Source organism: Bos mutus, chromosome 1, assembly GCF_027580195.1.
Source record: "Bos mutus isolate GX-2022 chromosome 1, NWIPB_WYAK_1.1, whole genome shotgun sequence".
In the NCBI taxonomy this organism is placed as follows: Eukaryota; Metazoa; Chordata; class Mammalia; order Artiodactyla; family Bovidae; genus Bos; species Bos mutus.
The window spans coordinates 52,474,777-52,488,177 of record NC_091617.1 but is presented as its reverse complement, the minus strand read 5'-3'; the positions used below and the strand labels follow the sequence as shown (position 1 = coordinate 52,488,177).

The 13,401-nt window shown below is 35.8% G+C and overlaps 1 protein-coding gene across 6 annotated transcripts in view; it reads right to left on the bottom strand.

The window, feature by feature from the left end:
* DZIP3 (DAZ interacting zinc finger protein 3) overlaps positions 1-13,401 on the bottom strand; it is a 131,686-nt gene that overhangs the window by 84,625 nt on the left and 33,660 nt on the right. For all 6 annotated transcript variants that reach the window (XM_070368858.1, XM_005905919.3, XM_070368861.1 and 3 more), the window contains 5 exons: positions 11,712-11,826; positions 4,243-4,362; positions 2,807-2,908; positions 1,289-1,381; positions 560-612 (listed from right to left, as the gene is read on the bottom strand). In XM_070368858.1, the coding sequence (XP_070224959.1) occupies positions 560-612; positions 1,289-1,381; positions 2,807-2,908; positions 4,243-4,362; positions 11,712-11,826 (483 nt within the window). The remainder of the gene's footprint in view (positions 1-559; positions 613-1,288; positions 1,382-2,806; positions 2,909-4,242; positions 4,363-11,711; positions 11,827-13,401) is intronic.

Genomic DNA, 13,401 nt, shown 5'->3' with positions numbered 1-13,401 from the left:
ATTAATGTCTAATCCTGGTAGATTAAAAAATGGTAGACATTTTAAACAAAAGAAAAGAAAATCAATGGATTAGGGTAAGTTTTATATTGAAATTCCTAATTTCAACAGAAACAATTTATAGCTCAGTGAATTTCTGCTTATATATGATATATGAGCAGTATATACAGTAACAATACAGCTTTCTCATCTAAGAAACAGAATGATTCTAATTCTCAGATGAGCCTGGAGGCCTGGATGAGTTGTGAAAGCTAGAAGAAAGTTTTTTATAACAACCTAATTTAAATAACTTTAAGAAAAATATGTTTGGTTTTCATGAAGGGATTCTTTTCATACTTAAGGTAAAAGCATCCATATAATTTTCTTTTCCTCTTTAGAATTTAAGTGTCTACAAAGAGATGGGGAAGGGTAAACAAATGTCAATTAGATACAGTTTTTCACACAACTGATATTGTCTTTCAATTTAATGAAGCACCAAAAAGTAACAGAAAACACAGAAAGAAGCAACTGAAAAATACATACATGCTAAAAAAAAAAGTAGAATATTTAATTTCAAACTTACCTTGCTCCTAAATTTTCAATGGTTATATATTCATCCTTTCTCACAACTTCAAACTGCAAGTGATGGGAAAAAAAAAGCCCTAAAGTAGTTCAATTTTCAAAATTCTTTAGTGTTACTTCTTAGCTTTAATGTTTGAAAGAAGACAGAATGAAACTATAGTGAATATACAACAAATAAAACAGAAGAAACAAGCTATAAACAACCTCAGTCAAATAGTAGAGCTGATCTTAAAAACCAGTTCTACTTTATATGGCCATAGGATTTAAATGCCAAATCTAAAAGAGAAGATCACACCTAAACATAATACATACATACATTTTTTAAATTTTGGTTTACTTACTGATAAACTAAAAAATCAAGAAGATATTTTATTAAAATGAAATAGCAAAACCAAGACTATAAAGGGTTCAGAAACTCTGAAATTTTTTTTAACCATATGTGGAACAGAATTAGATTATCATCCTCTGTGCATGATAGACTTTCATCACTGGTCATGGCCTGTTTTGTCAGTTTCTGTGTGTGTGTGTTTTATTTTTTAAATTTTTTTTTACTTTTAAGTACCACTTAAATACTACTTTAGAGAAATCAACACAACAAAATGTTAGAGAGCTCAGTCACCATCAAAGAGAATATGACTAGGCTACTATTATTATAATTCCCAAATCTGTTCCAAGTCAAAAACATCATTCCAGTGAAGGAAAGCAAGAAAAACAAGAGAAAGATACTCACCAAAATTTTGACAATTCCAGGTACCTCACATTGCAGCATCCTTACCATGTCACCCGTACATCCTTCCTTTAAACATTTTTTTCCACTAAAACTCTATAAATTTTACCAATAGAAAACAACAATAAATTATCAATAGATAAAATAATATGAACAATAAAAATAGAAAAAACCCACTGATGTGCAAAACTGATTATATTTATATAAAGTTAGAAGCAAATATTGCTAAACAGTAAAACAAAAGATGTGAACAAACACTTGAGAGTTAGCTGTTCAAAGATAGTCCATTACTTGTACCAATGGATTTCCTATTTAAAATGTATGATCACACTTTTCTCTCTCATTTCTATTAATATTTCAAAATCTTTACATAGTTACATTATAAACTAAAATGAATTTGCTGCTCCTAGTGAAAGCAACTTCAAGCAACATACACAAATTCAATAAGTGCAAAAAGAAATACTGAATTTTTATTAGATAAGTGAAGATTTCAGTGGAAAAGAAAGAATAAAAATTTGAGTCCTCTGATCCTGATCTTGCCATTTCATCTGGTTAACTTACTTAGTTTTCTTTTACTGGTCTTTCTAAAGTTGAGCACTACCGATTGCCCTAACAATCAAAGAAAGTGAGAAGTATTTACATACTGCTTAAAAAATGAATAACTGTGCCTTATATAATGATTTTTACAATGTACAATACAAGTTTATCTGTTAATCTTCACAACCTTATAAAGTAGGTATTACTATCCTCACTTTATAGCTTAGAAAAATGAGTTTCAGCCTAGTGTAAAAAAAACCTAGTAAGTGGCTCAATCTGGACTTGAACTCAGAACACTCAACTCCATATACAATTGCTTTATAAGTATTTTCTGTGGTTTGCACAATGTAAACACTTTAGAATTAAACATTATAGACCCAACTTATGGCTATTACCTCATTAAAGAGTAAAGAGTAAGTAACAGACTCAGGCAATCAATTTCTATTTTAATTTCAGTGGAAAAAATTCAATTTTGTTATATGATTTTAGGCAAATATAAGTAATACAAATATATTTTGAAGGTTTTCTGTTGGTTTTTTTTTTTTGCCACACCGTGCAGCTTGTGGGATCTTAGTTCCCTAAGCAGAGATTGAAGCTGAGGCCTGGCAGCGAAAGCACCAAGCCCCAACCACTGGACTGCCAGGGAATTCCCAATGACACAAATATATTTTTGAAGACTATAAAATGTATCACTGTTCTCTACCCTTAAAACTACACAGTTGTCCTTTCTTTTTATTAAACACTTCTATTCTTTGATTTTATGTCCTTTATGTGAATTTCCTACAAAGACCTGTTTAATAAACGGTAATGATGACCAAATAGTGAGGAGAAAAGTATCAGAGAGAATAGGGAAAGAAAAATGGAGCGAGAAAGGAAGAGGAAGGATGTAAACAGAAAGGAATGAAGGGGAAAGAATAAAAAAGCAGGAAAGAGTAGAAGAGGATATGCTCTAGTAAAGTTTTAAAGGAAGTACAAATATAATACCTGATCATTTTCACCTGGATATTTTAAATTCTTGAACTTTTTCCAACAAATTTTATGGAAGTAAACACAGCAGCTCTTACTGCACATTAACTGAAAAAATCCCTGGAAAAGAGTAAAAACTGTTGATAAGAAATCATGTAGATAAAGAAAATATCACCTTAGGTTACTTTTTATTATTCTATAACTAGATGAGCTTGGCATTGAAAATTTATCAACAGATCACTGGTAATCAAAGAACTATAAAAATCATTTTTATATCATTAAAGACAAAAAATAGGCAATAATTTGAATAAGTTAATATTTTTCATATGCTGTATACAATATTTTGTTGATATACAACAAAATATCAGAAACTCAGTGAGTGACCTTTGTAGCTGAACATGCTATCTGCCCCACTTCATCAGAACTTTTATATTTCTCTTTTCCTTCAGCCCCAATTCCATAGCATTAGTCCCTAAAACTTCTTTGTCATCAATCACCAGACCTTAGATTGGTGATAAACAGCTCCTGAGCTACTGTACTTGTGAATATTACAAAAGCACTAGCAAAGCCAATTCATTTTTTTAAATTTATTATTGAAGGATAATTGCTTTACAGAATTTTGTTGTTTTCTGTCAAACCTCAATATGAATCAGCCACAGGTATACATATATCCCCTCCCTTTTGAACCTCCTTCCCATCTCCCGCACCACACCACCCCTTTAGATTGATACAGAGCCCCCGTTTGGGTTTCCTGAGCCATACAGCAGAGTGAAGTAATTCAGAAAGAGAAAGATAAATATCATATTCTAATGTATATATACAGAATCTAGAAAAATGGTACTGAAGAATTTATTTACAGGGCAGCAATGGAGAAACAGACATAGAGAATAGACTTATGGACATAAGAGGGGAGGAGAGGGTGAGATGTATGGAAAGAGTAACATGGAAACTTACATTACCATACGTAACATAGATAGCCAACGGGAATTTGCTGTATGGCTCAGGAAACTCAAACAGGGGTTCTGTGCTAATTCATTTTTTTATTGACTCATGGGATATAAATAATTCCTGATCACAGTGAATCTAAGCTTTTGAGATTTTTGAGAGTCAAACAACTTCTCAACTGCATTGCTGTAATTAAATGAAGTACTTTAAAAAAATTAATTTATTTAATTGGAGGCTAATTACTTTACAATATTGTAGTGGTTTTTGCCATACATTGACATGAATCAGCCATGAAAAGATGCTCAACATCACTCATTATCAGAGAAATGCAAATCAAAACCACAGTAAGGTACCATCTCATGCAGGTCAGAAAGGCTGCTATCAAAAAGTATACAAACAGTAAATGAAGTACTTTTTAAAGAGTATTTTGATGAATGATAATATAACAATTTTCACCTAAGTTTAATTTTACATTTTTAAAACACTCAGTTGATTGATAATTACAGTACCTTATAATTGGTGTTCTTTAAAACGTCAGCTTCACAAGATCGCTCACAATCTAAATAACTGCAAATGGTCTGCTTCATTATATTACCCTCAGTTGTCTTGATGAAATTATTAAGAAGGTCCTAAATTTTAAAAATAAAAAATCTTATGAATCAGTAATAAAAAGACCACACATTTATATTAAGGTATAGGTTCATTTCATGTCCTTTATTTGAAGGTGTTTTATGTTGTTGTTTTTTTTAGTCATAGAACCTATTTCCCTCATTCAAAGAAAACAATACACAGAAGGGCCCTAAACATGAAATACTAAATTTATTCCTGAATACAAACACAGAGAAAGTGGAAAAAGTCTACATTTGAAGCTATACGTCTATTTTCCATTCTAACTCATAACAGCCAGCGGGTTCCTAACAAGAATTACTTTCTCTGAAACAGATACAGGGAAACAACAAATTGTTGGAAACCCAAGAGAGTCCTTGCTAGAACTGGCCCCCAAGCACCGTGTTGGCAGTGGGACTACTGTAGTGGTGCAATAGGCTGCTCAGTTAAAATGGGCAGAGGCAGGGCCAGAAATATGTTTCCAGTGTTCAGAGTTACAATTTTGAATGCAATTTCCGTATTTTAAAATGCTGGCTAAAGGTTGTGAAACATATTATCAAGTCTAAGCTAAACAAGTCCTTAATACTGCCCCTTAGAGAGACATACCCATATATACTGAGGGTATATGACATGATAAAGTATACCTCTATAGACTATTTTATGCATCAAGTCAGCATTCATAACATTTGTTTAATGACATTCAGAATTTTATGAAGAATAAAAATGTTTTAACCAAATCAACTAGAAATTTTTAAATGTCAAAAAATAAAGAAGCAGCATCCAAGGACCTATACATATGAAAGCAGTATATCCTATGAGGATAGCCAATAGGAAGTGCAGATGCTGAAATAAAAGGACAGGACTCATAGTGTGTATATAGCTACTGTTGTTTCACATATCTAATGCTTAATAGTTCAATACTGATCTACTGAGTTGCCCACCAAATCTGTTCCTTGTTCCTTTCTTCTTATTTTCTGTGCCAGTCATTGATACTCACTCATTCAACGAACATTTACTGAGTGCCTGTTTCGGGCTAGGTTGTTGTGAATGCTAGGAAATGTTAGATGCTAAGGATACGTGAACTTAGTGAACTTAGAAGGTCAATATATACTTAGTCCTCATGGAACTTACATCAAGCACATCTACCACAATCTATTTAATTTCCAACCAGCAGGCTTGAAGTCATCCATCACATAGTTATTCCATCACCCTTTACATGCAATATATTAGCAAATACTGTTGAGACTTCTCCCAAATTATACTGCAAATTTTTCTAATTCTCTCTCCATTAGTACCATTCTACGTCTTACCTAGATTACTAACTATAACAACTGCCTAACTGGTCTCCCTCATCCCTGCCTACTATGTTCCAAAGCACTCTATAAAGAAGCAAAAGATAATGTCAGTTTCTTGCTTAAAACTCTTCAGTGGCTTCCCACTACCTTAAGACTGACTTCAAGGTTCTGCAGAACTTGCAGCATCTGAACCCAGTACACCTATCCATCGCTGGCCCATCTCTTCAAATTCATCTCTAGCCTCACTCCCTATAAAATTCATATGATTTTATACTTCCAGTTCCTCAAACTTGCTCTTCAAGGCCTGTAGGCCTTTTCCCACTCAATTCCATTTACCTAGAAAGTTATTCCCTTACTTTTTACAGAGTTAGTTCCATTAGCAGTCTTGGGTTTCCAACTTAAATATCTCCTCCTGGAAAGGCCTTTCGTAACCACATAGACACACATACACATTTATGCATATATACATATAAATATGGATACATGCAGGTATATGTGTCTGCATTTCCTCCATTTTCTCTATCCCAGTCCCTTGTTTTTCTTTAAAACACTGATTACAATTTGCAACTATTTTACTAACTCCTCCTTTATCATAAATATAGAAACCATTAAAGTCCTAAATTCTATAAACCATCAGATCACATCAGATCAGTCGCTCAGTCGTGCCCGACTCTTTGCAACCCCGTGAATCGCAGCACGCCAGGCCTCCCTGTCCATCACCAACTCCGGGAGTTCACTGAGATTCACGTCCATCGAGTCAATGATGCCATCCAGCCATCTCATCCTCTGTCGTCTCCTTTTCCTCCTGTCCCCAATCCCTCCCAGCATCAGGGTCTTTTCCAATGAGTCAACTCTTCGCATGAGGTGGCCAAAGTACTGGAGTTTCAGCTTTAGCATCATTCCTTCCAAAGAAATCCCAGGGCTGATCTCCTTCAGAATGGACTGGTTGAATCCCCTTACAATCCAAGGGACTCTCAAGAGTCTTCTCCAACACCACACTTCAAAAGCATCAATTCTTCGGCGCTCAGCCTTCTTCACAGTCCAACTCTCACATCCATACATGACCACAGGAAAAACCATAGCCTTGACTAGACGGACCTTTGTTGGCAAAGTAATGTCTTTGCTTTTGAATATGCTATCCAGGTTGGTCATAACTTTCCTTCCAAGGAGTAAGTGTCTTTTAATTTCATGGCTGCAGTCACCATCTGTAGTGATTTTGGAGCCCAGAAAAATAAAGTCTGACACTGTTTCCACTGTTTCCCCATCTATTTCCCATGAAGTGGTGGGACCGGATGCCATGATCTTCGTTTTCTGAATGGTCAGCTTTAAGCCAACTTTTTCACTCTCCACTTTCACTTTCATCAAGAGGCTTTTGCGTTCCTCTTCACTTTCTGCCATAAGGGTGGTGTCATCTGCATATCTGAGGTTATTGATATTTCTCCCGGCAATCTTGATTCCAGCTTGTGTTTCTTCCAGTCCAGCATTTCTCATGATGTGTTCTGCATAGAAGTTAAATAAACAGGGTGACAATATATAGCCTTGACGAACTCCTTTTCCTATTTGGAACCAGTCTGTTGTTCCATGTCCAGTTCTAACTGTTGCTTCCTGACCTGCATACAGATTTCTCAAGAGGCAGGTCAGGTGGTCTGGTATTCCCATCTCTTTCAGAATTTTCCACAGTTTATTGGGAACCACACAGTCAAAGGCTTTGGCATAGTCAAGAAAGCAGAAATAGATGTTTTTCTGGAACTCTCTTGCTTTTTTGATGATCCAGAGGATGTTGGCAATTTGATCTCTGGTTCCTCTGCCTTTTCTAAAACCAGCTTGAACATCAGGAAGTTCACAGTTCACATATTGCTGAAGCCTGGCTTGGAGAATTTTGAGCATTACTTTACTAGGGTGTGAGATGACTGCAATTGTATGGTAGTTTGAGCATTCTTTGGCATTGCCTTTCTTTGGGTTTGGAATGAAAACTGACCTTTTGCAGTCCTGTGGCCACTGCTGAGTTTTCCAAATTTGCTGCCATATTGAGGGCAGCACTTTCACAGCATCATCTTTCAGGATTTGGTATAGCTCAACTGGAATTCCATCACCTCCACTAGCTTTGTTTGTAGTGATGCTTTCTAAGGCCCACTTGACTTCACATTCCAGGATGTCTGGCTCTACGTCAATGATCACACCATCGTGATTATCTGGGTCATGAAGATCTTTTTTGTACAGTTCTTCTGTGTATTCTTGCCATCTCTTCTTAATATCTTCTGCTTCTGTTAGGTCCATACCATTTCTGTCCTTTATCGAGCTCATCTTTGCATTAAATGTTCCTTTGGTATCTCTGATTTTCTTGAAGAGATCCCTAGTCTTTCCCATTCTGTTGTTTTCCTCCGTTTCTTTGCATTGATTGCTGAGGAAGGCTTTCTTATCTCTTCTTGCTATTCTTTGGAACTCTGCATTCAGATGTTTACTATAATTTAATTATAACACCCCACTGTTTATAAAGCCTTAAATGATCTGGCTAACATTTACCTTTAACATTTACCTCTCAAGTGCAAGAAAAAAGGACAGGATATTATTTTTTTTAAAAACGAATATTCATAACAAGAAAATTCTTGGTAGATGATAGCTGAAATAATCATGGAAATTAAAAATTCAACTGAAGGACAGAAACAAGAATCATGTTGAAAATAATAATGATATGAAAGTCACTGCTCTACAAGGGTGCCAGTATCTCTATAAGTATGATCTTCTTTCAACAGGGTAAGTTCATCTCAGGAGACACATGAGGATAGGAGCAACTGGGGCAGCACAGGCCTCTGGTGGTACTCATCTGGAATTTGTCAATGCCAGATAAAGGGTACAGGCCAGCCCTCTAAGTTTCCTTTAGAAACTAATCACAATGTCTGGGAAGTAGGACTTTTGGTGGGCCACAGGCATAGGTACCAATTAAAACAGATAAGAACATGATGGCCTAGAGCAAGAGCAGGATCATGGACACGCTCTGCTCTATTGTACATTAAACCTTTAGTTATTGAATTTTAGAGAAGTATGGCGAGAGAGGGCTGGAGGACAGAATAGGGCACCTGGAATGCAGCTGGTTACCCAAATTATTTTTGAGGCAGAAACTATTTTCCAAGTAGTATGGAAATATTTTAACATTATAATAACTAGTATGATAGCACTAGTGTATACTGGCTGAATACTAGCTCTATGCAAAAAGATGAAGTTACGAAAATCTCCTAGAAAGTAGAAAAGACAAAAAATAAAAATTACCATAGAAATAACAAAGTCAGAAATTCAGTCCAGGATGTCAAGCAGCTGAATAGCAAACATCTCAAAAAGAAAGGAGAAAATGAAGAAGAAATCATCAAATTAAAAAAATAATAATAAAATGTCCTAGCACCAAAAATGGAGAAGGCAATGGCACCCCACTCCAGTACTCTTGCCTGGAAAATCCCACTGATGGAGGACCCTGGTAGGCTGCAGTCCATGGGGTTACTAAGAGTCGGACACGACTGAGCAATTTCACTTTAACTTTTCACTTTCATGCATTGGAGAAGGAAATGGCAACCCACTCCAGTGTTCTTGCCTGGAGAATCCCAGGGACAGGGGAGCCTGGTGGGCTGCCATCAGTGGGGTCGCACAGAGTCAGACATGACTGAAGCAACTTAGCAGCAGTAGCAGCAGTAGCAGCAGCACCAAAAAAACATATGTTCAGAACACTAGGGATATACAGAATATCCTAAAAATTCCCAGAAAGAAAAAATAAAACAGGTTACAAGCAAAAGATTGAGAATCAGAATGACATCAAATATCTCAAAAGTACTACTATTGGAAGCTAAACGATAATAGAAACATAATTTTTTAAATTAAAGGAAAATTATTTTCAACCTATAATTTTACACCCAGCCAAGATACAAGTAAAGTGTACAAAGGATAAATTATTTTGAGACTTGAAAGGTCTCAAAAAATTTAACTCCCATGTAAATTCTCTTTCTAGGAAGCTGCTGGATGAAAGCTACTCCCCCAAAACAAGGGAGTACACCTAGAAAGAGGAAAACTTAATCCAAGAATAGGGGATTTACACAGGAGAGGGGTAAGGGTATTCCCAGGAATAAAGGGAAACTCTAAGGCCACTTTAATAACAATGTGTAACTATTAAAAGAATGGGGACTGGGAAGTGTGTGTGTGAAGGAGATGTATAGGGAAGTTACTAAACCCTCATCTCCAACAGTAGGAAATCAAAAGACGACACCTAAGATGGAGAATTTTTTTTAAATAGTGATACAGCTTTTTAAAAGTACGGGTTAATATCAAAGGAAAATGCCTAGAGGGTTCAAATAAGTTATCTATAGTCAGAAACTACAATTAGAAATGATGAACCACAGACTGTTAAAATCTTTTAATATACTTAACAAACTGTATATGTGTACTAGCTTGCATAAAACAAAAATAAAATTTGGATAAGAAAGAAAAATATTTTAAAAGGAGAAGGACTAGGAGAAAAACAATCAAGACCAAGTAGGAGCTGCTTCAGGTAAACACAGAAATTCAATATTTTTTTTAATGCATAAAATTACTACTTAATATATTAAGTCAAAGTTAAAAGACATATAATCATCTCACCAAACACCAAAGATTATCTTTCTTACTCTATTGATTACTGAGAGAGGTATATTAAAATATTCCACTGTGTCTGGGAAGTCTTCTAGTTCTCCTTTTAGTTCTACCAGTTTTTGTCACAAGTATTTTGAGGCTATATTATTAGATATATAGAAACTTTGAGTTGTTAAAGATTCCTAGAAAAATTGAATTTCTTATTTTTATGAAACATCCTTTTTAATCTGAGGAATGCATTTGGCTTTAAAGTCAGCTAAAATGTAAGGATCCAGAAAGGTTTAAAGCAAAAGTTTGGAATAAGATACCTCACTCAAATGTTAACCAAGAGAAGCCTAATGTAGCTATTTTCAGATTAAACAACTAAAAAGTGACCAATATGGCTTATTAGATGGGTAAAAATTACCCAAAAGGTAAAGAATATCCAGAGAGTGTGGGCTTCCCTGGTGGCTCAGATGGTAAAGAATCTGCCCGCAATGTAGGAGACCTGGGTTTGATCCCTGGGTTGGGAAGATCCCCTGGAGGAAGGCACGGCAACCACTCCAGTATTTTTGCCTAGAGAATCAAGCCTGGGCGGCTACAGTCCATGGAGTCACAAAGAGTTGGACACAACTGAGCGGCTAAGCACATGAGGGCAAAGAGCAATTCTTACACTCTGTCTTGAGAATATAAATCAGGACAAACTTTCTGGGAGGAAATGTGGAAATATACATGAATAACTTATATAAGTGTGTAAACACTTCACAATTCCACCTCTAGAAATTTACACTAAGGCAATGATGTGAGAAATTAAAAAAGATCACTTTCTGTAATACTAAAAAACTAGAATGTTTAGGATAAACTAAATGTTCAATTCAAGGGAACTGGTTAACCAAATTAAAGCACAGTTTATGATAGACTATGAGAAATTATACTTTCAATATACAATAATCTACTTGCTGGCAAATTCACAATAATACATTTTTATACTATAAATCAATGTATATAACATAACACCAATTTACTAAAAATAAAAGTGTTTATACATGTGTGTATGGAAATACATAAATGAAAATTCTAACAATAGTTTGCCATTTGAAGGAATATATTGATGAATTTTTTATCTTTGGCATTTTCACGTTTTTCAAGTTTTCTAAAATGATCATTTAATACTTTTAAATTTTAAATCAACAACAAAACAATGGCAAATATAATTAGAAAAAATAAGTTAACTTACATTTATCTCTAGCCATGTGAACTAGTACAACTTTTAATCTTCTTGTTATCTGGAAATGCTAATACATCCACCTCACTTCTCTCTATTTGTTGAATCATACTCACATTCTGTACCAGATAATGGAATCAAAGTTTTCTCATACAAAAAGCTAATGTCCAATAAAAGAATATGTTTTCTATAGAATGACATAGCATAAACTGCACTTTATCAAAGATGATTCTGATTAGCCATAGATTAAATAATTTCTTACTTTAAAAGTTGTAGGTAAATCTTCATCTTCTGTAGGATCTATATCAAACCAATGATCATCTGTGTCTCCTATTTCTTGTAAGCTTTTATGAAACTCTAGCAGTCCTCCATTATATCTGCAAGGCATTTTAAAAGGTTAATTTGAACAAGACTCTGTAACTAGCTTACCAATTAGACAACAGGCAACCCATTTGTGTGCGTGTGTGTGTGTGTGTGTAAGTAGGATGATAATGTCTAGCATGCTACAATACTAGGATTCTCATCTATAATAGACTGAGATGAAATATAGGTAGAAAGGGAGGTAATAGATTATGTAGTAGCTCAAGCTTGAACAGTATGGGGGCCATGGTAAATCAAAGGGGTTGTAGGGTTGGCTGGCTTTTGTTTACTGTCTTGGAAGCCTTGAAGAAAGAGAAGGACTGGCACAGGTCAGCCAATGATTGACTCAGGACACAATGAAAGACAGAGGCCTCTGAAGGCAGCATTTAAAGAGACCCTCAGCTCTGACAGCCGTAAAGATAACTTGTGCTAAAATCAGGCCCAGATTTAACCACAAAGTGGGAGAAACTGGCTACTACTATCAACTAAGGGTACTCCGTGAAAGTTAAAAGGCCTCTATGGTAACATTTAAAGAAATCTGACCAACTCTAAACATAAAGGCAGACCATGCTGAAAATAAGACCCAGTATTTAATCACAGGGATATAACAGCAGCAAAAACCAAAAGCACAGCCTCAACAAGACTATTATACTATCAGGACTCTGATATGGAACAAGTAGCCCATGCAAATATCTGTACATTATCTGAGGTACATGTCCCAAAAGATGATGCTCTTCTTCCTTCTCAAAATCCTCCCCGATCTCTGCTCATTGCCTAAATACTGAAAAATCTAGGATCAGGTACAAGCAAAGCCCAAGTGAAAAAAGAGGAAGAAAAGGCTTGTTCACCATAAGCATTGCAGACTTCACTACTTTCACTACTGTGCAGTGGCAGGAATGTGTCTGGGAGTGGATCCTAAGAGAGCTAAAGTGAAAGTGAAGTCACTCAGTCATGAAACTGAAAGTGAAAGTGAAGTCACTCAGTCGCAAAGCCCGACTCTTTGCGACCGCATGGATAGTAGCCTGCACCAAGCTCCTCCATCCATGGGATTTTCAAGGCAAGAGTACTGGAGTGGGTTGCCATTTCCTTCTCCACGGAATCTTCCCAACCCAGGGATTGAACCCAGGTCTCTCACATTGTAGACAGACGCTTTACCATCTGAGCCACCAGGGAAGTCCAAAAGAGCTAAACCAATGATCAAGTATATAGCTGGATAGGGAAATGTATACTGATATGGGGCAACTCTCCCATAATTCAGCATTTACTGAATGTAAGGACATGCGAAGCCAATCCCAACATGTTGCTGAGGCTACTTGAAGCCTGGACACAACCAATGGCCTCTATAATAGTAATTGAGATGAAAACGTTGAAAATTTTCTTGGCAGAGTATTCAAGAAAGCTCAGGGAGGAAAAGATGGTAGAATGGACATAACACCATTGAATCCATTACCAGACAGGGTACCCTAGAAAGGTCCAGAGGACATTCCATTTTATTAATGCAGTAAGAAATACAGAGTAAGAAGGACATTTTGAGCAGCTCAGTGGTGACTGTTCTCTATAGGCCAGGGATGAAAGGAAATGCTGCTGCCAGA